Source organism: Symphalangus syndactylus, chromosome 5 (genome assembly GCF_028878055.3).
Source record: "Symphalangus syndactylus isolate Jambi chromosome 5, NHGRI_mSymSyn1-v2.1_pri, whole genome shotgun sequence".
NCBI lineage: Eukaryota > Metazoa > Chordata > Mammalia > Primates > Hylobatidae > Symphalangus > Symphalangus syndactylus.
In genome coordinates, this window is record NC_072427.2 from 45,872,158 (window position 1) to 45,896,973 (window position 24,816).

Sequence of the window (24,816 nt, forward strand, 5' to 3'; positions counted from 1 at the left end):
TTGAAGTGCCGTTTCCTGGGTCCCAAGTTCTAGAGAGCTTACTTAGTAGTTCTCAGGTGGGGCCCAAGGAACCGTGTTTTAATAAGTGCTTCATGTGATTTTAATGTAGGTAGGCCAAGAACCACATTCTGACCCAAACACAGACTTTGCAATTTGTTTTTAAGAGAGAATACTTTTTTATGGGTCAGTGTTCTTGGTATGCATTCAGACCAGCGGCCCCTAGGTTGACTTCTGGAAGTATTAGAACTGAGATTAGAGGATAGAATTGTATTTTGTGGTGGTTCTTCAGCATTTTCAGTTGTGGGTAATAAAATTAAGTACAAGGCAAAACACATTAATAAACAAGTGGTTTTCCTGATATAAAGCTAGAGCCATAGAATTTTGAGAGACAGAGCAAGAGAGCAAATGAGCAAGCGAACGCACGTGTGTGGGTAGGCATGCATGCACAGCAGCCCAGGCACACGTCCACTTTGTGGATATTTTAGAGTCTTTGAATCAATCTCTTCTACCCCTTCCTAATTGAAACAAAATATAAGTTAAAGCTTAATTATATCCATTAGTGTTTTGTGGAAGCAGAAGTGGGGGGTCATTGTTCAAGCCCCCTTACTTGTGCAGATATAGAAGCTGAGACCCCAGGAGGACAAATGTTTACACACATAACACATACAGGGATGGACTGCAGTCCCTCTGAGCTTTAGAGCCTCCACTTACGAAACAGAAAAAGAAATAGCTATCTCCACTTGGTTGTTATGAGGATTAAATAAGATAGCTTGTCTTGCGATGTTTGGAAACTGAAGAGAATTACATAGATGTAATTCCTAATTACTATGCATACTGTATTTTCTTCTAACTGAAGTATTTAGAGCTATACAGGGACTCTCTTGAAGTGAAGTCACTAGTTGATTCTAGAGCAATGACTGCCTGCCACTCACTGGGTGTTTAAAAAAACCCATTTATGGTCATTATGGTGAACTTTGAAAGTACAGATAATCAAAAGAAAGAAAATTTTAAATTATACATAATCCCATCACTCAGATGATCACTATTAAAATTTTGATATAGAGACTTCTAGGTATTTTCTTATACATGCATACACATTTGACAAAAATGAGAGTATACAGAGCATACTGCTTTGCAACTTTTTTTTTTTCAACTTAACAGTACCTATATTGTGGATATTTTCCAACATTAATTAATACTTCTATGCCATCATTTTAAATGACTGCATAGTATCCCATTATATGGAAAAAAGAACATTTAATCAGCCTCTTATTGGACATAGGTGTTTTTCCTACTTTACTTTTCAATATTGTATACAATGCTGAAATAAGCATCTTTGAAGCTGAATCTCATATCCAGCAATTGGATTTCTGTGTTTACCTTGGCTACTCTAAAAATCAGAGCTAAAGTTATAGATGCTACAGTTAAGATAGCAAGCGTATTGGTATGGACTTGCTTTGAAATGAGCATATACATTTTAAAAAGTTATTTATTTTTATACCCAGAAATTCTAACTTTATACTTTTCGATCTAACACACTTGAGAATTCAGAATATTTCCTCTGTCAATCTGCTGTTTGTCTGTCTCAAGCATTACAGTTTTGACCTTTCTGTTTCTTCAGGACTCCTCTGATTTTCTTCAGGCCAAGCCATTTGTAGTTTGCAAGTGACCTTGTAGGTTTAGCAACTCTACTCTCTCACCCAAGAATTACCTATCCAGTTATGGTAAAGACTGTTTCTTTTATTAAACAAAGTTAATAGTCAGTCAGGAGAGAGACTTTTCACATTCTGAATTTACAAACTGTGCTTTCTTGAGTTAAATGGCCTGTTAGGAGTATTTCTGATATAAAATTGGAAACTTTCAGACACCAGAAGGCATTGCTTATCTTTGTAAATACACATGTTCCAATTAAAATAGGTACTAAAATATTTTGGTGGCACTTCAAAACTCCCAATTTAGATTTAATTTAGATTAAAACACTTACTCTTTTTAATAAAGTTATAAAATTGATTATTAAAATTGCCTATTGAAGATTAAAGGCAGTGGAACGTTTATTTTCCTTACAAAACAATTTTGTCTTCAATAAGTATGATTGTATTAATCAATTATGCTATTAAAATACAAGTGCCATATTAAATCTGACTCATTTGTCATGACAGTTTTTATAATTATAGAAATTATACATAGCTGCTTATATAGCCATAATCCTGCAATAAATATAAATAATTACCTCTATTAATTCAGTTTGCAGTTACTGTCTATTAAATCCTGAGTTAAATGGCAATTTGGGGACCTTCATTTAAAATCCTACTAAATCTCTGTTGTTCCATCTGACTGCCAAAGCCCCACATATGCACCTCCTACTGTTGATTCCAGAAACCAATTTATGAATAAAATAGTTTTTAAACTACAAATATTTAAAAGGTCCATTTAAACTTGAGGTTTGAGGCTCTCAAGAAAAAAAGGAAAGAGAGTGTACACATTAGGTAGAGGATGCTGACAAAACGGATAGAACAAATCTTGGTGTCTTGGTATTTCAGTTTGGAAAACAGTATATAAATTTCAGTTTGAAAAACTCTGCTTGACACCTCCTACGTGAGCCCAAAATACTAGAGTATATGGTTGAGTAATGATTAACAACTTGTATTTCCATAGGTGTGGATGAGGTCACCATTGTCAACATTTTGACCAACCGCAGCAATGCACAGAGACAGGATATTGCCTTCGCCTACCAGAGAAGGACCAAAAAGGTACAGGCAATTCCAGGGATGGAGGGCATTTCTTGTTGAATTTTTATTTCCTCAGACATTGCTTTTTCTTTTCATGAATTGTGGCTCTCATGAGCAAATGACTGCTGGGACCCTTGGATATCTAAGATTTTCTTCTTAAATCCTTGTAAGAGTCACTGCACATGTCTGTGTGCATGTGTGTGTGCACACAAACACACGTGGCCTTTAGAGCGGCTGTCCCCAACCTTTTTGGCACCAGGGACCGGTTTCGTGGAAGACAATTTTTCCATGGATGGGGTTAGGAGGGATGGTTTTGGGATGAAACTGTTCCACCTCAGGTCATCAGGCATTAGGTTCTCATAAGGAGTGTACAACATAGATCCCTCGCATGTGCAGTTCACAGTAGAGTTCGCACCTCTATGAGAATCTAATGCCACCGTTGATCTGAGAGGAGGCAGAGCGCCAATGGTCATGCTCGCCTTAGAGTGCTTGGGAGCTCCTGTATAAGGACAGTACCCTCCTCCAACCCAGGCTACCTGGAGGGAGAACTTCTGGGAACAGAAAGTTAGGAAGAGGGAACAACAACAATAACAACAACAGGCACCATTTATTGAGTGCTCACTTTGGGCCAGGCACTGTGCTCAGTTTTGTACATGTAGCAACTCATTTCATCTTTATGACTTCTGCTGGTTCTTGATAAGATGTTTCTAATTTAATTTTAGGACACTAGCTGCCACTGAATATTGATCCTAACAAGCTCCTCTCATTTTAAAAATATACACTTGAATTCTTAAGCGTTTTGCAACGAGTGGGCTTAGTTGGTAGTTCATTTGGTCTGCAAAGCTATCTTCAACGTGCTATGCTCCTACTATTTAAAGGGTCTTTGTGTGCTTTTTCCCTTTGCTTGTCCACTAGTGGTTAAGAAACAACCAATGCGTGTTCGTCCTTTATTTTGTCAGTTTTAGGAAATTTTATTTTTAAGGATGTGCTGCTTTATTTTTAACTTCTTGCTATTAAAAGCTTTTGATTTATTCTTGGACAGTGCAGTAAGTGTGGCTTCCTGCAGCTCCCATTTGACTTATGGCTTTCACTCGTAGCCACAGTGGAGGTGAGCTGGAAGGATTCTAGAAGAGACATTTCTGCCCTTGGGATTGACATGACCAGCAGGGTCCTGGGAGTTGCAGGTCAAGCCTTGCTACACTTCCATCCCCCGCACTCTAAACAGTTGGAAAGGACATAAATAGGAAAGCATTTGGCTTCTTTCATCTCATGTGCATTAAAATTCTTCTTTCACTAGACATATATTAATCTTCTGTAGTGAGGCATAGAGGGGAGTGTTTTATTTCTCCAGCTTCTCAAAGGGGTCTGTGAGCTGGTAGAGCCAAGTTCCCATTGGAGCAGAAGGCTCATCTCTGGACAGCATGCAAAAAATTTGATCTTTCAGCTGTCACTTACAGAGTATGCTCTTGGAATACATTTGGATGTGTACACCAAACATAGAAGCCTGGATCTTTTTTTTTTTTTTTTTTTGAGACAGGGTCTTGCTCTGTCACCCAGGCTTGATTGCAGTGGTGTGATTCGGCTTACTGCAACTTCTGCCACGTGGACTCAAATGATTCACCTCAGCCTCCCAAACTGCTGGGATTACAGTCATAAGCCACCACACCCAAAACCTAGATCTTGGTTTTAGATTAGATATATGGAGAACAAAGCTCCCAAGTACCCTCTTGGAGGGAAGATATTACCAGAATTATGATGAGGTCCCAAGATCTCACAGGTTTTGCTGTGTGCTGGGGACAGCTCACCATCCTACTAATTCTTGACTCTCAGCCTTAGGCCAAAGAGAATTATGTATCTTTTATAAAAGATATGTAAACTACTTGAGATAGTTTCAAGTGAAACAATTGGCTGTTTGTGAAATAAAGAAGAAAGTTTGTGAAATAAGGAAGATTTGTGCTGCAGAGTTCTTTAGGGATACGGGCTGCGGCTGCCCAGGTGATGAGCTTGAAGAACCTGGGCCTGGCCAGCAGAGTGGAGAGGAGCTGGGAGAGACAGCTGCTTTTACGATTCTTTCATGTTCTAGCAGACACCAGATGCGAGGCTTCTCCTTACAGGGAATGGTTATGTTTTATTTATCATACATTTCTGGAGTTTTTGTTTAGTTTTTGTTAAATGCAAAGCTCTGTGCTGTACATTGTGAGAAACAGGAAGTTGAACGCCCATAAGGAGTTTAGAATAGAAGTGGAAGAAGTCAGTAGGTGCCCAAATGCTATTTGAGGTTTGAATAGAGAATGGGTAGAGGGGAGTGTCAAGGGTAGGCTAAGTTTGGAGTTACCTAACCTCAAAGTTCCAAACTGGGAGACTGGTGTTACAATTGGGAGCTATTGCTTTTACAGTCCCCTCCTAAGTGCCGTGTGTTCCCAGGACATTGGGAAGCAGGAGAAAATGGGTGGCAAAAGGCTCGGGCCAGGTGGCTTCTAAGATCCATGTCAGTTCTAACACTTTTGACATCTGCGAATGATTCAAGATGGTTGTCTCTGAAGCAGGCTGCAAATCACCTCTCGTAGCCTACAAGTACCTCTGGGGGCTCAGCTTTGTAGATGCCATGGGTGCTCTTAGAAAGCAAGGAAAGAAAGAAAGAAGAGAGAGAAGAGAAAGGAAAAAGCGAAAAGAACATTATTTCAGTAGGAGGCTTCAGTCATCAGCCATGATTTGTAGGAAGTTTAGCCCGAGGAAGCATCGCTAAAAGCCACATTGAGTTGGGGTGTCTGTCTACATACATGGGTGCTGACCAGACCTCTGACTTAAGGTTTTGTGTTCATGGTGACAGTGGAACCCTTAAGAAATTATATGCAGTAGAGAATTCAAGGGGGCCAATTCGGGGGTGTTAGTTTCCTATCATTTCCATTAAACACCGTCCCAGTTCGGTGTGGACAAAGAGATGTTTTCTCAGTATTAGATGAAGTGTTTTGCATAGGAAAGTTTCATGACCTCACTTCCAACTGTGTTGGGGCGTCTGGCTCCTTCTGGTGACTTTGAGGAGCTGCCGCTGGAATGGCTGCCCCCGTAATGGCTGCCCCCACGTCTTTTACAGTATATCAGCAGGCCACAAGATCTCCTTGCCAGGAGACTTTCTGCTCAAACACCTGCTTCTTAGCGGGGGCCTTGATCTCGGAAAGCGTCCTGCCTTCCACGGGGTGTTACCACTTTCAAGCATATTGCAAAGGGCCTGCACTCTCACAGCTTTCTGAGGAATCACGTATGACTCCAGTTTCCTTTTATTGACCAGGGAAGACGGCAAAATTAGCTTGGATTTTAAGGAATTTCATTGAATCAAAGCCTGATGTTTATGTTTCTGAGATCTGGGTCTGTTGAAGGGAATGCAATGGACGGCGTTTGACCCAAGACTCTGGAGTGGTCAAAGACTCACAACCTGCTTCACAAAAAGATCCCTTTTACTTTTGTTTTACTCACCAGTTTTAAAGTAAAATAAATATTTTCCTTATGATTGCCTGTTTTCTTGAAGGAACTTGCATCAGCACTGAAGTCAGCCTTATCTGGCCACCTGGAGACGGTGATTTTGGGCCTATTGAAGACACCTGCTCAGTATGACGCTTCTGAGCTAAAAGCTTCCATGAAGGTAAATGCGTGTGAGATGTCATCTCTGTCAAATCTGCTATTAATTTTGTGAATTACAGCTTTCTGAGTGTAATTTGGTGATTTTCAGTTTTGTTGAATTCTCATTTGGAACCATTTTTTAAAAATGAACTGAAGTTATACGTCTCAGGATTTGTACCAAAAATATTTCAATTACTTGTTTTAAGACTGTAAAGAAATTTCATGATGCTGAGAAGTCAGTTACCAGCTGCTACTACTCAGCACCTGGACAATTGGAATACCATTTGGGAAAACTACTTCCTTGATTACACTTCCTCCTTTAAAAAGATATGTTGTGATATTAAGGCAAGAAAAAAAAACTCATAGCTTTTGTTAAGTGAAGCTTGCAAATTCTGCCCATCGTTTCGTGGGTGTTTCTTCCTCCCATATTCTCTCTGTCAGTACCATTTGTTTCAAATTCGGGCAGTATCAGAACATCATAGTGCATATAAGGGGTAATTTCGGATGATGAATCGTACCTGATTCGTACCTGTGAGAAGGTAACTGTGAAGTCTCATTGCACGTTATCTTTTATGTTTTTCTTTTGTAAAGTTCTTTTGAACCTGGAATTTTAGGTTAAATTAAGTAAAAATTCTAGATTGGAAACCTCCTGAACTTTGTGCATACCTAAAACATCAAGTTTTTTGTTTTCTTCTGTTTTGTTTTTTGAGACGGAGTTTCGCTCTTGTTGCCCAGGCTGGAGTGCAATGGCGTGATCTCGGCTCACTGCAACCTCTGCCTCCCGGGTTCAAGCGATTCTCCTGCCTCAGCATCCCGAGTAGCTGGGATTACAGGCATGCGCCACCACGCCCAGCTAATTTTGTATTTTTAGTAGAGACGGGATTTCTCTATGTTGGTCAGGCTGGTCTCAAACTCCCGACCTCAGGTGATCTGCCCACCTTGGCCTTCCAAAGTGCTGGGATTACAGGCGTGAGCCACCGCGCCTGGCCAACATCAAGTTTTATATAAATGCAATAGATGCACACACATAAATGTATGTTACTGCAACACGTTTGGACCCTTTTTGTAGTGTGGGTCTGCAGCATTTGAACAGTCCGACACTGCCCTCTGCTGACATACATGGGTAAAGTCTGCGCTGTAGTTGGGGAAGCCATATGTCTGATTTTTTATTCTGAGTCTGACTGTGTTTTCTCTGATGCCATTGTTCCTGAATTATGAACAGTCTGAGCTGTAAGCCTGTCACCAGAGTTAATGTCACAGTTCAGTTGTCATCCTTTCCCCAGAGAACACAAGAGTGAGGCTGCTTCGGACACTGGGCATCTCCAAAGCCTGGAACTTGATAGCTCAGGGCTGCTCTAAGATTTGTTGTTAAGTCTCTTTCTTCCTTCAGTTCTTCAGCTTAGCCCAAGCTGTGCTCAGTGTATTTTAGCGGACTTGCCTGAGTTTCCTAAGTAGGCTGTCCTGCAGAAAAGACGTCATTAAGAATGATAAAATGTCAACAACATTTCATGATCCTGGTTGATAAAAATAGCGCTCCTGAAAACCGAGTCTGTGGACCTTTGGAGGCAGGGATGAGTCAGCCTCTTCTAGGTTTCTTCTGACCATCAACACTTCAGATCAGTTTATCTTGTTTTCATCAAGAATCTATTTAGTTGTGATTCGTGTGGCTTTACTGGTATCTATTACTAGGTATTAGTGACTTGAAACAGACCTTTTTGAGCTGTCAGTCACTGTCATAATCTATGTAATTGGGACCAATGGAAGGTGCTTTAACTGCTGAAGCTTTGACCCTGTGCCAGCTCTTCCATTAGCTATCACAGTTGAGTACCCTTCCAAAATCCATAAAGCTTGAAGTGACATTAACTGAACTATGCTTAAAAAAAAAAAATCTGTTTTGACTTCTGGCAGTGCCAGTGGCAGTATCTGCCATATGTTACAGTAGAATTTGCCCTTGTGATAGGAATTGTGGACAGTCTGGAGAGTTTGGGCCGGGCTTTGGAAATTGCCAAGGTCACCTTTGAATGTAGACATAAAAACACTATTGGAATTCTCAGATATTACCACTGGTATATCAGTGATGGAAGGAAACACACCTTATATTATTCTGCCTGTCTTGCAATTCTACAGTGTCAAGATATAACATTTCTCCCAATGTGTGTTATTTTTAGACTATATTTCTGTCATCCTTGAGATTGAACAACTGCCTCTCAAAATATTCAAAGATACTCGGTAGTCATTTAATAACATTTGTGTAGAATGCTGTATGGACCTTTTGCTAACAAGGGGAGAATTTTTGGCTTTGCTGGAACCTCTACAAATCATGATTAAAAACTCAGAAAGAAGAGCCATTGGCTCAAAGATTAGATGAAGAATAAAATTCAAAATTAACCATTAACCCGAGGCTTACTTAGCTTATATTATACAAACTACTTTTTCAGGGGCATATAACCTCTAATAAGTTTAATTAATAGCTGACACACTTTTCATGTGGGTAAGTAAGTTTCTTATTGTATTAACACCTTATAATTGATTCACATTTTAAACAGTTGTAATTCTACTTAGTTCAAAGTGGTATTTCCATATTCGGAAAGACAAGTATTAAAGAATCCTGATTATTAAATCTTGACTTTGATCATGAAGCCAGCTTTGAAATACATGTTTCATTGAGTCCTTTCAAGCTATCTGACATGCTCAAAAGTGTATATATTAAATTTGAATACATCACCCATCAATTTCTTATTCCTTAATAAAGTGTTGGTGTCTAGGTTTATTTGGCACTTCATTATTTCTTTTTGCTTCCCTAAAGTGCCTGAAGAGTGCATAATTGCCAAGCAAAAATGGAAGGACAAGAATGAAATTTTTAACATTAACCCAATTTTGCATTTCAAAGAGGTGAAGCTAAAAATTTTTTCTTAACTATACCTTTGCCTGGTAAAAAGACTTACTCTAACAATGCTGGCCGCAAGTGACAACATAAAATTTCTGTGTTCCTTTATTTTAGTGAGAAGAATTGTTTAACAAAGAAAATTCTCATCTGTCAAAATAGTAGGTGGTTATTGTAGAAAGTGAAAAATAATAATAAGAAAAAGTTACTTTATATACCCACAGCAAAAGGCAATTGCCACTTTTTAACATTTTGGCATATTCTATTGCTGCCTCTTCCTATTCACTACTTTTTTTTTTTTTTTTGAGATGAAGTCTTACTCTGTCGTCCAGTCTGGAGTGCAGTGGCGTGATCTCGGCTCACTGCAAGCTCCACCTCCCGGGTTCACGCCATTCTCCTGCCTCAGCCTCCCAGTGTAGCTGGGACTACAGGTGCCTGCTACCACACCCAGCTAATTTTTTGTATTTTTAGTAGAGACGGGGTTTCACTGTGTTAGCCAGGATGGTCTTGATCTCCTGACCTCTTGATCCGCCTGCCTCGGCCTCCCAAAGTGCTGGGATTACAGGCGTGAGCCACTGTGCCCGGCCCCTATTCACCACTTTTTTAAAAAAACATATTAACAGTTGAACTCAAACATGGCAATCCCACCATCTTGTGCTCTGGTGAAGCATTTTTTAAAGGAATAGAAAATACCATTACTTTGTGCTAAGGGATAGAGTATAGATTCTTCAGTAGGAATGTAGGAAGCAGGATGCTAACAGACCCAATCCATGTTTGCAATTTACCTGATGGAGATCAGAGAAGTAGGCTAATGGCGGGGAAGCCTTTCCCTGCTGATGTTCGTGCTTCCTGGTTCACAGGGGCTGGGAACCGACGAGGACTCTCTCATTGAGATCATCTGCTCCAGAACCAACCAGGAGCTGCAGGAAATTAACAGAGTCTACAAGGAAAGTGAGTAGCTTGATTTCTGTGATTCATCCTCTCAGCCCAATTTATGTGACTCTGTCATGGCCACTGGGGTTAGTGTTCAGGCTAAGATGCCTGGATTAGTGACGTGCAGAAGCGCCTGCCACTTTGACCATGCAGGCGAGGTTGGCTGTGGTCCAAGTTTCTCTCCTTCACCTCCTCATTGCCTGCATTTTGATTATTACATTCCCCTAGAACTTCTGTGTTAGAAGAAGGGTAGACAGGGGGGAAAGGAGAGAAAACAAAACTCATTTTTAAAAAAGATCAGATGAGGAGAAGTAGCAAGTATTATGTATGGATTCCATTTATTGGGTGCTGTTCAGTCTTTGCTCAAGAGGTTGCCAACTCTGGACTGTGGATAGTTTAAGAATTACAGCAAGAAACCCCTGTGAACTGGCGCACATTAAGCAGTATAGAAGGCTATGAGGGGAATAAACAATGCAACTTACATCGCTACTGCATTTCTTTTTTCTTTCACTTTTTAAAGTTGATATAGTTGCACATATTTTGGGGGTACATGTGATATTTTGGTACATGTATTATATATAATATGTAATTATCAAGCCAGGGTAATTGGAGTATCCATCACCTCACACATTTATCTTTTTTTTGTATTAGGAACATTACAGTTATTCTCTAGCTACTGTATTTCAATATAGATGCTATTTTGAATATTGAAATATAATTTCATTCAAAAGCATTATTTAATTCTTAGTAGTTTTTGCCATTGTGCATTTTCTCAGTGGACAGTAAAGCACAATTGTGTGTGTGTGTGCCTGTGTAGACCTCCAATTTTTTTTGATGTTCGGAATGAGTATTCACAGTCAGGAGGGCTGGGAGCCAGTATTTAAACTACACAAGAGGTCACCGATCAAAGGTGAGCCTGAGGATCCCTGATTTGATCTAGCCCTGCTGCCCCCCGGCTCTGATTTTATGAGGGTGAAAATCATTCTAGTGAATTCTTCCTCTGTTTGGGGTTAAGGAGAATGGATGTGTCCAGCTAACATAGCTGTTCTGCTTTTCAGAGTCTTAGTGGGAAATGGGGAGATTGGGGTGGGTGGTTGGCTACACAGGCAGAAAGCATAAAACCAGATGTATTTTCCTCCAAGTGTACAAGACTGATCTGGAGAAGGACATTATTTCGGACACATCTGGTGACTTCCGCAAGCTGATGGTTGCCCTGGCAAAGGTTGGTTTCCCAGTTTCTTTCTTTGCCCTTGCTTCCTCCCAAGGCAAGTCACATACCTCATTTTATACTTGGAGTGAATTAACTAAATCCCCTGTGCCTGCATCAGAAATTCAGCTGCATTTTCGAAAGTGGGTTTGCACTGTCACTGCAGAGTTGTCAATTTTGTATAATAGGATTTCTTATCCTGCAAAACCTCATGGACAAGTGGACTTTGGGAGCCAGAGGAGGGATGGGCAGCTCTCAAGTCCTGGCCTGGATTTATGTGCCAGAGCGTTGGCCGCGTGACTTAGGGAAGGTCACTTTGCCTCTATCTGTGGTCATGCAGGACCCAGTGGGAAGTGACCTTCTGGTTTCTTTTTCCTGCGTTCACTTCTCATGGAAGAATTTGCCCATATAGTCTTTTGTCTGGAGTGGAGTTGTCTTTGTGGAGCTGATTGCTAATATTAACACATTAACATGGAGGAAGGGGCACCTCCCCTGTGAATCCCTAGTTCTGGCCAGTGTGCAGCTTAATGCTTATGTGCCAGGGGAGGGATGAGAGACCCTGGGAACCCTGATGACAAATGACAGATAGTGCATCCAGCCCACTCACATCTCCATTACTGCAACAACTCCTATGCCATTCTCCCTGGCTCTCCTCTCTTCGCTACCACCTGCCCCGTGTACTGCCATCCACGGATCTCTGTGAAATACACTTTCACCATTTTACTCCCCTGTTCAAACCCCATTTCTGCTGCATCAAATTTAAACTCCTAACTGCTGTGAAAGGTCCTCTAAATCCTCCCTGCATCTTCTTTGCTCATCTTTCCTGCTCAGCTCTGCTCTGACAGGGCAGCTTCTTACTTACCTGGGAGTGTGCTGTGCCATCCCTCGTGTGCCAGCTGGCTCTCCCTCTCTGCTTGGCTAGCTGCATCTGACTGACCCTTGAAGTTTCAGCTTAAGCCCAGGCCCATCGTTCACACTCTTTGCTGACTCTGCCGTCTGAGAGTTCTTCCTCCTCCCGCATTTTGTATCTTCCTAGTGTCGTAGGTTCCCAGGCTGCTTTACATTTTTTTCCATATATTCCTCCATCTGCATCGCAAGCTGTCTGTGGGAAAGAGCTAAATAGCTTTTTGTGGGGGATGGGGACAGGGATTCTATAAGGTGTGTAGGCCAGGACTGGGTACCAAGGAGGGGTTGTTGATGGCAAGGCACAGCCCCCACTTCCTTGCTCAATGATTTTACCATGTCTTGGCTGGTCTAGGTTTCTTTTTCTTTTTCTTTTTTTTTTTTTTTTTTTTGAGATAGAGTCTCACTCTGTCACCAGGGCTGGAGTGCAGTGGCGTGATCTCAGATCACAGCAACTTGGTTCAAGTGATTCTCCTGCCTCAGCCTCCCGAGTAGCTGGGACTACAGGCATGTGCCACCATGCCTGGCTAATTTAGTAGAGACGGGGTTTCACCTTGTTAGCCAGGATGGTCTCGATCTCCTGACCTCGTGATGTGCCCGTCTTGGCCTCCCAAAGTGCTAGGATTACAGGCGTGAGCCACCGCGCCTGGCCCCATCTAGGTTTCAAAGTAAGAAAAATCTTAGGTGGATACTTATTTAGGAAATTAAATAATGGCTTACATGGACTGGGGAGAAAACATTTTCAGTTTTAAAATACACAAAGAAATGGATTTGAAGTTCTTTTTTTTCCCCCATAGGGTAGAAGAGCAGAGGATGGCTCTGTCATTGATTATGAACTGATTGACCAAGATGCCCGGGTAAGTGCTGAGCTTTTTGGTTTGAGTTTTTGTTTTCTGGTAAGTCTCCGGATAGTCTGTATAGTAATTTAACTCTGTGTGAGAAAGGGAGGCCAGCAGAGACCTGTCCTTTTCTGGCTGAATAAGACTTTTGCCAGTTCTAGCTGCATTGTCTCTGAGAACTATTTGTTAAGCTTATTCAGACTGCAGTGAACTATATTCCTTACTCAGAGGGTCAATGATTATCTCAAAGTAAGTCATAAAAGCTGCAGAAAAAAATTAATTAAATTAATGTTAGTTTTAAAATTCAATATATTCCACATGGCACTTCTAGCAGGTAGTAGAGAAGGGTTTTAAATAAAGTAATAGAAGTTAGGTTTTGCAATTCCTAGATGGTGGAAGATCACGGAATAAATATCTACCCTTGCATAAGCCTTTCTTCCTCTTGCCCTCCCTGCCATTGTTAGGGCTACTTGTAGCCCCTAAATTTTCCAGAAACTGAAAATGAGACGAGATGGGCTCCTTTTCCAGCTCCATCAATCCATGAGTCTCTGAGAAGCTTGGGAATGAGAGCCTGGTCTGTAGCTGTCCAGTAAACATCTGCTAGCTTAACTGCCCCTAAATGTGCCCAAAGGGAGGAGGGCCAGATGTGTAAATGAACATTTACTTGTCCTTCTTTATATGAATACAATCTCTTGGTCCCTCCTTTCTTATTCAAGGAAGGAGATTGTACAGCAGACCTCACGAATTATCTGCAGTCTCATATGGTATCCATCTGTGCCTAAGGAAGACTGCTTGTGATTAAGACTTTTGACCTAAATAGTAGGTCTCTGCCCATGTCTGCAGTATAATCATCTTTCCTCGTTTGGCATTTTGAATATGTAGCTTTTTTTGTTTTTTTTTTTTGCATGACATTTTTTATGACCTTACACTGGATTGTGTAGTTAACTTTTCCTGGTTGGTTGTACTTGTAGGATCTCTATGACGCTGGAGTGAAGAGGAAAGGAACTGATGTTCCCAAGTGGATCAGCATCATGACCGAGCGGAGTGTGCCCCACCTGCAGAAAGGTGGGCACTGTGCTGAGGGAGTCTCAGCCTTGGGGCTCTGGCTGGGGCGGCTGGGTGGATGTCCATGTTGGGATGGAGTCTGCCAGAATGAGGTTCTGTCTCCGCTTGGCACTCTCATAGGCTCACCCATTTTTCCTCACCTTTCTCTCCCATTCTGGATTCTTTTCCCTTGCAAATAGTTTCTGCATTTGGTGCTTTATTCTGCAGCTCCTTCTTATTTGATGATCATTTTGTCTCGCCATTATTTGTTGAAGTAGTGGACTTTGGTGCATGGTTTGTACTGTTTCCTGTGGTTTTCAGATGGAATGGGTTCCACTCAGGGGAGATAGGGATGGTCCAAATATGTGGCCTGGGCAGTGCCATTCAGGACAGGTGGTATGGCTGCTCCATGACAAACTTGGCCAATGTTGGCTCTGGTCACCATGGCAACCTCTAAGATCCTAGAATGCTATGATCATCCTCAATTTTTAAAAAAATTATGGTGCGTAAAACTAGGTGGGTGATCATTGACAACTTTGACTAGTGGCTCTGATCTGATAACTCTTTGTTGTTTTTCCTCAGTATTTGATAGGTACAAGAGTTACAGCCCTTATGACATGCTGGAGAGCATCAGGAAAGAGGTTAAAGGAGACCTGGAAAACGCTTTCCTGAACCTGGGTAAGTGAATGTGGCCCTCATTCCTGGTAGACATCAGCTACCAGAGCAGAAGTGACAAATGGCCATCCTCTTAATCCAAATGTGTTTGGGAGGTGTGACTTCTATGCATGCTTTGGATAGTTTTATAGTCTTAATTGTATAGATTTAAGAATATAAAACTGAAGAAAGGCCTAACTTGGTAAGAGATTGTTGCCAGGGAGGAGTAAGAGAACAGGAGGAGAGAGGGGTGTGTTGTGGAAACTCACATATGCACTTGGGTTCTGCAGGTCTCAGAGACCCCTGGTTTAAAACCGTGGTGGAACTTAGTATTGCAGAGGATTTCTACATTTCCCTTAGCCTGTCCTATTTTGCAGCCCTTTTCCCTTGCATTAGGTCACTTCTGGTTTGTGGCCCAGGGCCAGGGCATCCTCTCTCACTGGTAGAGGAGAGACCAGAGCAGCTGCAGCCCTGACTCCCTTTCTTCTCTCCACAGTCCAGTGCATTCAGAACAAGCCCCTGTATTTTGCTGATCGGCTGTACGACTCTATGAAGGTAAGGGCAGCTGGCTGAGAGAGCTGTGTTTCCACACTCAGCTTTTCTTCTTTTGGGCCCCAAATTGAGTCTCCCTGACTCATGGATGGAGGAAGGGGACCCCACTGTCTGGATGCAGGAACACACTAGTCAGTTGTGGTTGTATTTGACAGCTGAGAGAACCATAAATCTGTCTTCTCTCTCTCAGCTGCTTGAACATGTATTTGCGTACAGGCAGAAAGTAAAGTGCCATGGGAGAGAGAAAATGTGACATGGTAGTCATGTCTGATCCCTGCTCAGGTTTCTCAGTGATTTCTTCCTGTTACTGCCAGAGTCAAGACAAGCGAGGAAAGAGCGATTATTAAGCACCCACTATACAGTAGACATGTGCTACTATCTTACCTTAAATCATTGCAAAACAACCTCTGAGGCTTATATGATTATCTTCTTTATAAATGCAGAGATGGAGCTCAGAATACCTCAGCCTGCTTGAAGTTACACAGACAGATTTGAACCTGGGTCTATCAGACCCCAAAGACAGCCCCACAACTCTCCCCTAAACGAACCACCTCTTCCCGTAGATCCATCCCATTTTCTACACCTCAAATATGCCATGTGTTTTCTGGCATCTAGGCTTTTGCATTTTCTTCTGGAACATCTCCCTTGTCTGCGCTGCCTCTGCCATCTGTCTTTGAGTTCCATATGAAATAGCACCCCTTGGGACCTTTGGTCTGATGCTCTGGAAGTAAACTCAGTGGTCTTTATTGCACATATCATTAGAAATGGCACAGAGCGATGATAGAAATGTGTTGGCATGTCCCCTCTAAGCCTGCAAGAGTCAGGAATCTCTTGTTACATATGGAGACTCAGACGGCTTGAACGGAGCCTTGCAGTAGGAGGTGCTCAGTATATATTTATTGAATGATGGCATAGAGTGGGAGTCTGTGCTGACTACAACCTGGTGTGTTTGGAATTCCCAGATGCTCTTCTTTCTTTTCTTTTCTTGTCTTTTGTTTTTTTTTCTTTCTTTTTCTCTCCCTTCCTCCCTGCCTTCCTCTCCCTCCCTGCCTTCCCCTCCCTCCCTGCCTTCCCCTCCCTCCCTGCCTTCCCCTCCCTCCCTGCCTTCCCCTCCCTCCCTGCCTTCCCCTGCCTCCCTGCCTTCCCCTGCCTCCCTGCCTTCCCCTCCCTCCCTGCCTTCCCCTCCCTCCCTGCCTTCCCCTCCCTCCCTGCCTTCCCCTCCCTCCCTGCCTTCCCCTGCCTCCCTGCCTTCCCCTCCCTCCCTGCCTTCCCCTCCCTCCCTGCCTTCCCCTCCCTCCCTGCCTTCCCCTGCCTCCCTGCCTTCCCCTCCCGCCCTGCCTTCCCCTCCTTGCCTTCCCCTCCCTCCTTGCCTTCCCCTCCCTCCTTGCCTTCCCCTGCCTCCCTGCCTTCCCCTCCCTCCCTGCCTTCCCCTCCCTCCCTGCCTTCCCCTCCCTCCCTGCCTTCGCCTCCCTCCCTTTCCTTCCTTTCCCTTTCCCTTCCTTCTGTCTCTCTTTCTCTCTCTTTCTCTCTCCTTCCTTCCTTCCTTCCTTCCCTTTTTCTTTCTTTCTTTCTCTCTTTCTTTCTCTCTCTCTGCCTTTCCTTTCTTACAGGTTTTTGGAGAACAAGTAGTGTTCGGTTACATGAATAAGTTCTTTCGTGGTGATTTTTGAGATTTTGGTGTACTTATCACTCAGGCAGTGTACACTGTGCCCTAATATCCCTTATCCAAAATGCTTGGGACCAGTAATGTTTTACATTTCAGATTTATTTTTGATTTTGGAATATTTGCATATATATAATGAAATATTTTAGGGATGGGACCCAAGTCTAAACTTGAGATTCATTTATGTTTTATATAGACCTTATACACATAGCCTAAAGGTAATTTTATACAACGCTTTTTGGTAATTTTATGCATGAAACAGTTTGTGTTAAGTGCTATGTGTGGAATTTTTCATTGTCGGCATCATCGGCACTGAAAAAGTTTTGGATTTTGGAGCATTTTAGATTTCAGATTTTCAGATCAGGGATGCTCAACCTGTAGACTCTTTCTTTAGTGATAACATTCTCAGCGAATGTAACAAATATCAACTTGATTTTCAGGGCAAGGGGACTCGAGATAAGGTCCTGATCAGAATCATGGTCTCCCGCAGTGAAGTGGACATGTTGAAAATTAGGTCTGAATTCAAGAGAAAGTACGGCAAGTCCCTGTACTATTACATCCAGGTAAGCCCGAGGTGCAGCGTCAGCCTGCCCTGCCGTCCAGAGCACCCCGGGCGCCGGCAGGTGGCCTGGCACAATGATGACACAATGGTGATTTTCTGTTTTCTAACTCTGGGGAAGAGATGCTAGTCATCAACTGTCAGGGATTTATTTTGAAAGCACCATTTGTGATTTGTCCTGGACTTTGTAGAATCAGGCAGATGTTTTATATTTTTCACATCTGTTACTCTACAATGATCATCGGTGTTCATGACAATGATCCTGCAAGGCTTGCTGACATCCCGAAGAGACTTGGAAGATCAGTTACATTTTACTTTTTTTTTTTTTTTTTTTTGAGATGGAGTCTTGCTCTCTTGCCCAGGCTGGAGTGCAGTGGCCACAGTCTCGGCTCACTGCAACGGCAGACTTCTGGGTTCATGCCATTCTCCTGCCTCAGCCTCCCGAGTAACTGGGACTACAGTCGCCCACCACCATGCCCGGCTAATTTTTTTGTATTTTTAGTAGAGACGGGGTTTCACTGTGTTAGCCAGGATGGTCTCGATCTCCTGACCTCATGATCCGCCCGTCTCGGCCTCCCAAAGTGCTGGGATTACAGGCGTGAGCCACCGCGCCCGGCCACATTTTACTTTTATTATGCATTTATTCCTTGAAAGATCCTCTGGGATAGGCCTGACAACTTTCAGTTACTCAGAACTCCCGTCTCTCCAATCAGTTTAGCCTCTGTTTTGGCATGATGTCGCATTTGCATGTAAGGAAGTGATCGCATTCACAGTGGTACCACTGTGTAGATTTCAGACAGCCCTTTCAATTCCCCTTTCTAAAAGTTCCTCAGATGTCCAAAGGCATACCCATGGTTACCAAGGATGAAGCTAGAGCTGGGTCTTTTGTAGCCAGGTTTATTAGGGCACATGTTTAAAGTCAAAGGACCAGTTAGACTCTTAGTACTTGTTCCTCACCTCGCCAGCTTATTTCCACTTGACCTTAATAATGCAGGAAATAGCAGAGTGAGCTAGGAAAGTACCCTGTTCTCTGTGGAAAGGCGAGGATGAGAGAGGAAAGTTGGGGTGCTTGTAGGACCTTGCTGCAGTAAGAACAGCCCTGGTCACTAACCTGTGTCAATCCTCAGCACCTTGCACTCCCTCCACCCCACAGTCCTAAGGAGACTTGAATGTCTTCCCCAGCACCTCCTCCGACCACACTCCCGAGGCTTCCCTGGCAATGGTTTGGGTGTGGCCTTCCAGGCCTTTGTGTCAGGGCAGGTCTCCTGCAGAGTCTTCTCTTTGTCTTGGGAGAGGCTTTGTTGTGCGTTGAGGCTACTTCTGTGTTATTGAGGAGTCTGGGCTTTTTTCTGATACCGTGTTTCTTTTTTCTCCTGGGCCATTTGTAGCAAGACACTAAGGGCGACTACCAGAAAGCGCTGCTGTACCTGTGTGGTGGAGACGACTGAAGCCCGACACGGCCTGAGCGTCCAGAAATGGTGCTCGCCATGCTTCCAGCTAACAGGTCTAGAAAACCAGCTTGCGAATAACAGTCCCTGTGGCCGTCCCTGTGAGGGTGACGTTAGCATTGCCCCCAACCTCATTTTAGTTGCCTAAGCATTGCCTGGCCTTCCTGTCTAGTCTCTCCTGTAAGCCAAAGAAATGAACATTCCAAGGAGTTGGAAGTGAAGTCTATGATGTGAAACACTTTGCCTCCTGTGTATTGTGTCATAAACAGATGAATAAACTGAATTTGTACTTTAGAAACACGTACTTTGTGGCCCTGCTTTCAATTGAATTGTTTGAAAATTAAACGTGCTTGGGGTTCAGCTGGTGAGGCTGTCCCTCTAGGAAGAAAGCTCTGGGACTGAGCTGTGCAGCATGGTTGCCCCTATCCAGGTGTCGCTATTTAAGTTAAATTTAAATGAAATAAAACAAAAAAAAATCAGTTCCTGAGTCACACAATCCACATTTCGAATGCTCAGCGTTCACATGTGGTCAGCAGCTAGTATATCTGGACAGCGCAGGTAGGGAACTTTTCCATTATGACAGAAAGTTCTGTTGGGCAGCAGTACCTGCCCAGGGCATGAGAGGACCTATCGGGGAGAAAAAGGATCCCAGAGGGACCCCTCATCTGCTTATCTTTCTACAGGTTAGTTAGGTGAAAATAAGCATCAGGGGCAGCCACAAACTGGGGAGAGCAGTGGGGCAGAGTGGGGCAGGCTACAGCATTCTGGCAAAGGAGATCCAACACAAGCCGACGGGGAGCACGGAGAAGGGATTTCTTTTGACTGGGAGGATTGAGAAAGATGATAGAGAAAAGGAACCATTTGAGCTGCATCCTAAAATCTAAGGTGAGGTTTTACAGCTGGGAGAAAGCACTCCATGCAGGTTCTTAGGGGTCTGGGAATGAATGACAGGTCGCTGATACAATGGTACACATGTCAAAAAGTTGAGAGAGTTTTTTCTGCACAGTCAAAGTTATGTCTCTCACTAGCCAGTGGCCTTCCCTGGAGTCGCCTGGTTTCCAGTACATTGTCATGGATAGACTGCATACACATGTATATATATGTATGTACCTATCTGTGTTCATAAATGTGAAGGTGCTGTCCCCAGGCTGCCAGTACTGGGTTCTGCAGATTCCTTTTTATGCAAGTGCTCCCCCTAAGCAGGGTGGAGGGCTGGGAGTGAGGGGAAGTTGACTACTCCCCCTAACCCTTCTCCTTAGTGGAGGGTGTGTCAACTACTCATTTTTGGCACCTGGCTGATGCAGGGCCCACTCAGTCATCTGCAGGGACTAGGTAGGTAATGGAAATGAATGTATGAAATGGGCAGGTTGGACAGAAGTGGGGAATCTGGGGAAAATGGGGAATGCCTGCGTTGCTTGAGGCATTCAAATTCAATTCAAACAACAGTCGCAACAACATGGCATTGACCAAACCAAATACATCTGTGAGCTGATTGGCTGCTATTTTGGCCCTTTGGCAAACTTTGGATGGAAATTTGGATGGAGCATGGCTCTTGGGTCACTAGTGGCCCATAACGTACCTGAAAGGCCCCTGAGATAGTCCTTAAAAAGCAGGTTATGCAAAAATCAGGTATTTTATCAAATGCGTCCTGCCTATACATATTAAAGTGGATGCCCCAAATCACAGAATATACTGTTCTGTGTGCTTGGGGCAGAGTTCAAGGAACTGCCTAAGAAGCAGGACCTTTCTCATTAACCCCAAATTATATTGAACTCAGAATTGATAGGGCTGGGCAGAGGCTGTCAGGAGCAATGTTTCAGATCAGTGAACATTTAGGCATTGTTACCTGTCAATCATACATGTGTTTCAGGCTGCAAAGGGAGCAGTGGTGTGGAGAAGACAAGGCCACGGGTGAATGTGGGGAAACTTATGCTTCCCCTGTGCCCAGGACAATCTGGCCACTGGTGTGGCCAGCAGGTATGTGGGAAAGTCCAAAGGGCAGGCCAACATAGGAAAGGCGCTTGGAGAACTGTTTCAAACACTGTCTACTGTCTTTCCTCTATACAAAGCAATGGCAGTCCAGTGTTTTCCAAAACTCACAGCCAGGGCACTTGAAATTTGGTCCCATTTTCTTCTGGATTTCAGCCTGTCCTCCTCAGTCAAGCTGTCCAAACTGTTTCATGAATAAAGAGAACCATCTGGAGGTTTTACTATTCTCCCCAGAAATTTTACTTCGCAAAGAGAAGGAAAAGGGTACCTGGCACGCTGTGAGTTGGTAACAAGAACTTTGATTTTATTCTTTGAGGAATAAAAGGTAATTGATGCAATGTAGCTATGAAAACTTATTGTATTATAACACTGTGATCAAGAACGTGATTTTTTTTCTCCCTGCTTTGGTGGGGCTGGGCAGGGCCATCATGTTGCACAACCCCCGAGAACACTCATCCTGTTGTAGTCTATGTGAATGTTATCTCCCTTGGTGTTGTGCAGTGCACAACCTGTGCAGCCATACATGACAGCCCTGTATTGTGACCTAGGTGTGTGTGAGATCGTCTTTTCCGCCTTTTGCTACAGAGTTGCTTTTCCAATTAAAAAGTTAGAAGGCAAATCTTATTTAGAAACAAATGGGTGAACCCCGAAAGGTCTTGACTTCTTCATGGACTCTTGATCTTCAGACCAGTTTTACTGGGCTATGCACAAATGGCTGTATATATGAATCTTCCCCAGTATGTGAAGTTCCCATGGTATAAACTATTAGTAAAGATAGCTACGGCAGGGAAAACCAGGCTCACAAAATGGCTACATTTAGCAAGACAAATGATTTGAGGACAGAAATCTTTTAAATCAATTTTTAGTTTTTAAATGACTCCCGTCTCCAGTCCTTTCCCTGTGTTTTGACAAACGGCTCTGGCTTCTTACCCACATCGGTTTATTTGACCTCCTTTTTCCATCAACTACCAAAATGAAAACTCTGCTGCGAGAGTGAGGAGAGAGAGTGCAAGCAATTTTAAACATCCCTTAGCAATGAGGCAGAACATGCTACAGCCATCAAGTTCTAGTTGTTCATTCTATTTATTGAAAAAAGCTTGTAGCCTGATTTCTTTTATGCGAGTACATTTGAGCAAGCAAAGTTTATAGAGATGACTTATCTCATTACATTAGAAGAGTGATTTGCTATCTCAGCATCTATAAGCAATTTTAACAGACATTTCTGGATGAAGAAAAGCTTTTGTAAATATATGCGAAAGACACAATTTCATCAAGCATTAAATTGGAGGTGCCCTGGAAAAATATTACATTTGTGCACTCAATTAGCTTGATTGTGGCTGAATTTTGTCCACTGAAGGCAGCATTTCTGCAGAAAAACAGAAGCATTCCCTATGTCAGCAGGTTTCCTGAAACAAAAACACTTTCCCCCTTTGCCAGTCCTCTTTTGCGTTTGTGCTGTTCCCAGCTCTGTGTCCCTAATCAGGCCTCTTGGTCTTGTTCCTCGCAGTAGAGTGTTAGAGGAGAGGCAACCAGATAGAAATCCCTGATAGAAATCCAAACTCAACAATTCCAGCTTTAAATAGCCTGCATTCGGTGCAAAAGCTAAGCAAGCTCTGGGCAAAATTGGGAGGGAGTCAAAGGTAGACTTAAGTCTTCCTGGTCTCCTTACAGGGTCTGTAGGACAGCTGTGCCTCCTGCTGCTCCTAGGACTCTGGTGGCCTTACTGCTCTGGGAAGGGCATCTCCCAGCTACCCCTTGGTATGGCTGTTTGCCCATGTCCTTTTCCCTGGGATGAGTCTGTAGGACCCACCCTATCTTCTATCTTGGAATGGAAGTTTTGTCCTCCTGTTACAGGAATGAGAAGAGTTAGGAAATGAATGGTTGGGGTACAAGAGGGCTTTCTTGTGCCCCTAAAATCAGTGAAGGAAATGAGCTAAATATTTAGGGATGATCATGGCCCTCCTCCAACGCACCCCTGACCCCCTTGCTGACCTGTAGTTGAACCATCAGGGGTCTACTAATAAGAAACAAGCCAGAAAAAACATGTAATGCCAGCGGAACCTGGCTGTGAGGGTGGCTGATGTTTTTAAACAGCAGGTGAGGACACGTTGGAACTTTCTCAGCTGTAATCCATTACAGCCTGATACAGTTTGGCTCTGTGTCCTCAGCCAGGTCTCATCTCCAATTGTAATCGCCACGTGTGGAGGGAGGGAGGTGATTGGATCACAAGGGTGGGTTTCCCCCATGCCGTTCCTGTGATAGTGAGTTCTCATGAGATCTGATGGTTTTACAACTGTCTGGCATTTCCCCTGCTTGCACGTCTCTCGCCTACCGCCACGTGAAGAGGGTCCATGCTTTCCCTTCACCTTCTGCCATGATTGTAGTTTCCTGAGGCCTACGCAGCCATGTAGAACAGTGAGTTAATTAAACCTCTTTTCTTTATAAATTACCCAGTCTCGGGTAGTATCTTTATAGCAGTGTGAGAATGAACTAATATATAGCCCAAGGCAATTATGCTTTCAAGTAAATGTCTAAAGATTAATCCAAGAAATAATAAGGAGTTTGGATTAGGAACAGAGAAATGTTTGAAACAAGTCTTTGTTACTCTGAGATTGCCAGATTTCAAATTTTACCATGGAGTCTTGGATTTTGGAGAACCATCTTGGTCTCAATGAATTGCCTTTGTCTAAATAGACATGAGCTGATATATGATTATGAAGATTTGTTAAAGTCTAGAGTTCTGCAGGTAATATTGGTCCTCAGTCATCCATGTATTCATTCATTGACTTCATTTATTCAATAGACTTACCTCCTATGTGCTGGTCCCTGAACAAAGCACTAGGGATAGGGAGATAAGAGAGAGTAAGAACAAGGCAAAGCCAGCCAAGCACAATGACAAGGGCTGTGATTGGGAAAACCACAGGCACTTGGGGGTTGAGAGTAGCTGATTGCATCCAAGAGAAGCACCTGGAAGGTTTCTAGGGGCAGCAATCCTTTTTTGTTTTGTTCTTATTTTTTCTTTTTTTTTTTTTTGACAAATCCCTGCCTTGTCACCCAAGCTGGAGTGCAGTGGTGTGGACATGGCTCACTGTAGCCTTGACCTCCTAGGCTCAAGCTGTCCCTGCCTCAGTCCCCTGAGTAGCTGGGACTACAGGTGCATGCCACCACACCTAAATAATTTTTGTATTTCTTTGTAGAGATGGAGTTTTGCCATGTTGCCCAGACTGGTGTGGAACTCCAGAGTTCAAGTGATCCACCCACCTTGGCCTCCCAAAGTGCTGGGATTACAGGCATGAGGAGGCAATCCATAAAGCTGGATTTTGTTTTTGTTGTTTTTTTGGTATGGTTTTCTTACAAGAGGATTATATAATCATTGCAGAAGTTGGAAAATCCAGAAAAGTGCGAAGAAGAAAACAGAAATTACCTGAAACCCCAGTTGGAACGGATTGCTATTAATATAATTGGCCAGAATGCCCATTTGATTATCAGCTCTTGTTTCCTTGACAGAAAGCTCATCAGAAAGAACAAGAGGCAGTTTTTCCTCCCCCTTCTCAAAGAGGAGTTGGGCTTTAGGCAGCCACAGTCAGGACTTCCTCGACCCATTGGAGAGTTAAGGTGGCTTTTGGTTTTTCAATGTCTAGTTCAATCCAGGGTGTATACCTGGATTATCTCAAAGGAGTGGGCTCTGGGGTGAAAGGGAGAAGCAAACAGCCTTTCCCTGGGAGAGCTGGGTTTCCAGAGATGGAAAGAGGAAGTTCCCAGGTGATGAGAAATGGTGCCCAGCCCCCACATAT

At 43.2% G+C, this 24,816-nt stretch overlaps 1 protein-coding gene across 3 annotated transcripts in view; it reads left to right on the forward strand.

Moving 5' to 3' along the window:
- The window catches only part of ANXA2 (annexin A2), a 48,182-nt gene extending 28,851 nt beyond the window's left edge, over positions 1–19,331 (forward strand). For all 3 annotated transcript variants that reach the window (XM_055278297.2, XM_055278298.2, XM_055278299.2), the window contains exons 4-13: positions 2,656–2,750; positions 6,256–6,369; positions 10,092–10,182; positions 11,307–11,386; positions 13,072–13,131; positions 14,085–14,178; positions 14,740–14,835; positions 15,308–15,366; positions 17,467–17,589; positions 18,974–19,331. In XM_055278297.2, coding sequence (XP_055134272.1) covers positions 2,656–2,750; positions 6,256–6,369; positions 10,092–10,182; positions 11,307–11,386; positions 13,072–13,131; positions 14,085–14,178; positions 14,740–14,835; positions 15,308–15,366; positions 17,467–17,589; positions 18,974–19,033 — 872 coding nt within the window. In that variant the 3' untranslated portion in view covers positions 19,034–19,331. The remainder of the gene's footprint in view (positions 1–2,655; positions 2,751–6,255; positions 6,370–10,091; positions 10,183–11,306; positions 11,387–13,071; positions 13,132–14,084; positions 14,179–14,739; positions 14,836–15,307; positions 15,367–17,466; positions 17,590–18,973) is intronic.
- The last annotated feature ends 5,485 nt before the right edge of the window (positions 19,332–24,816 follow it).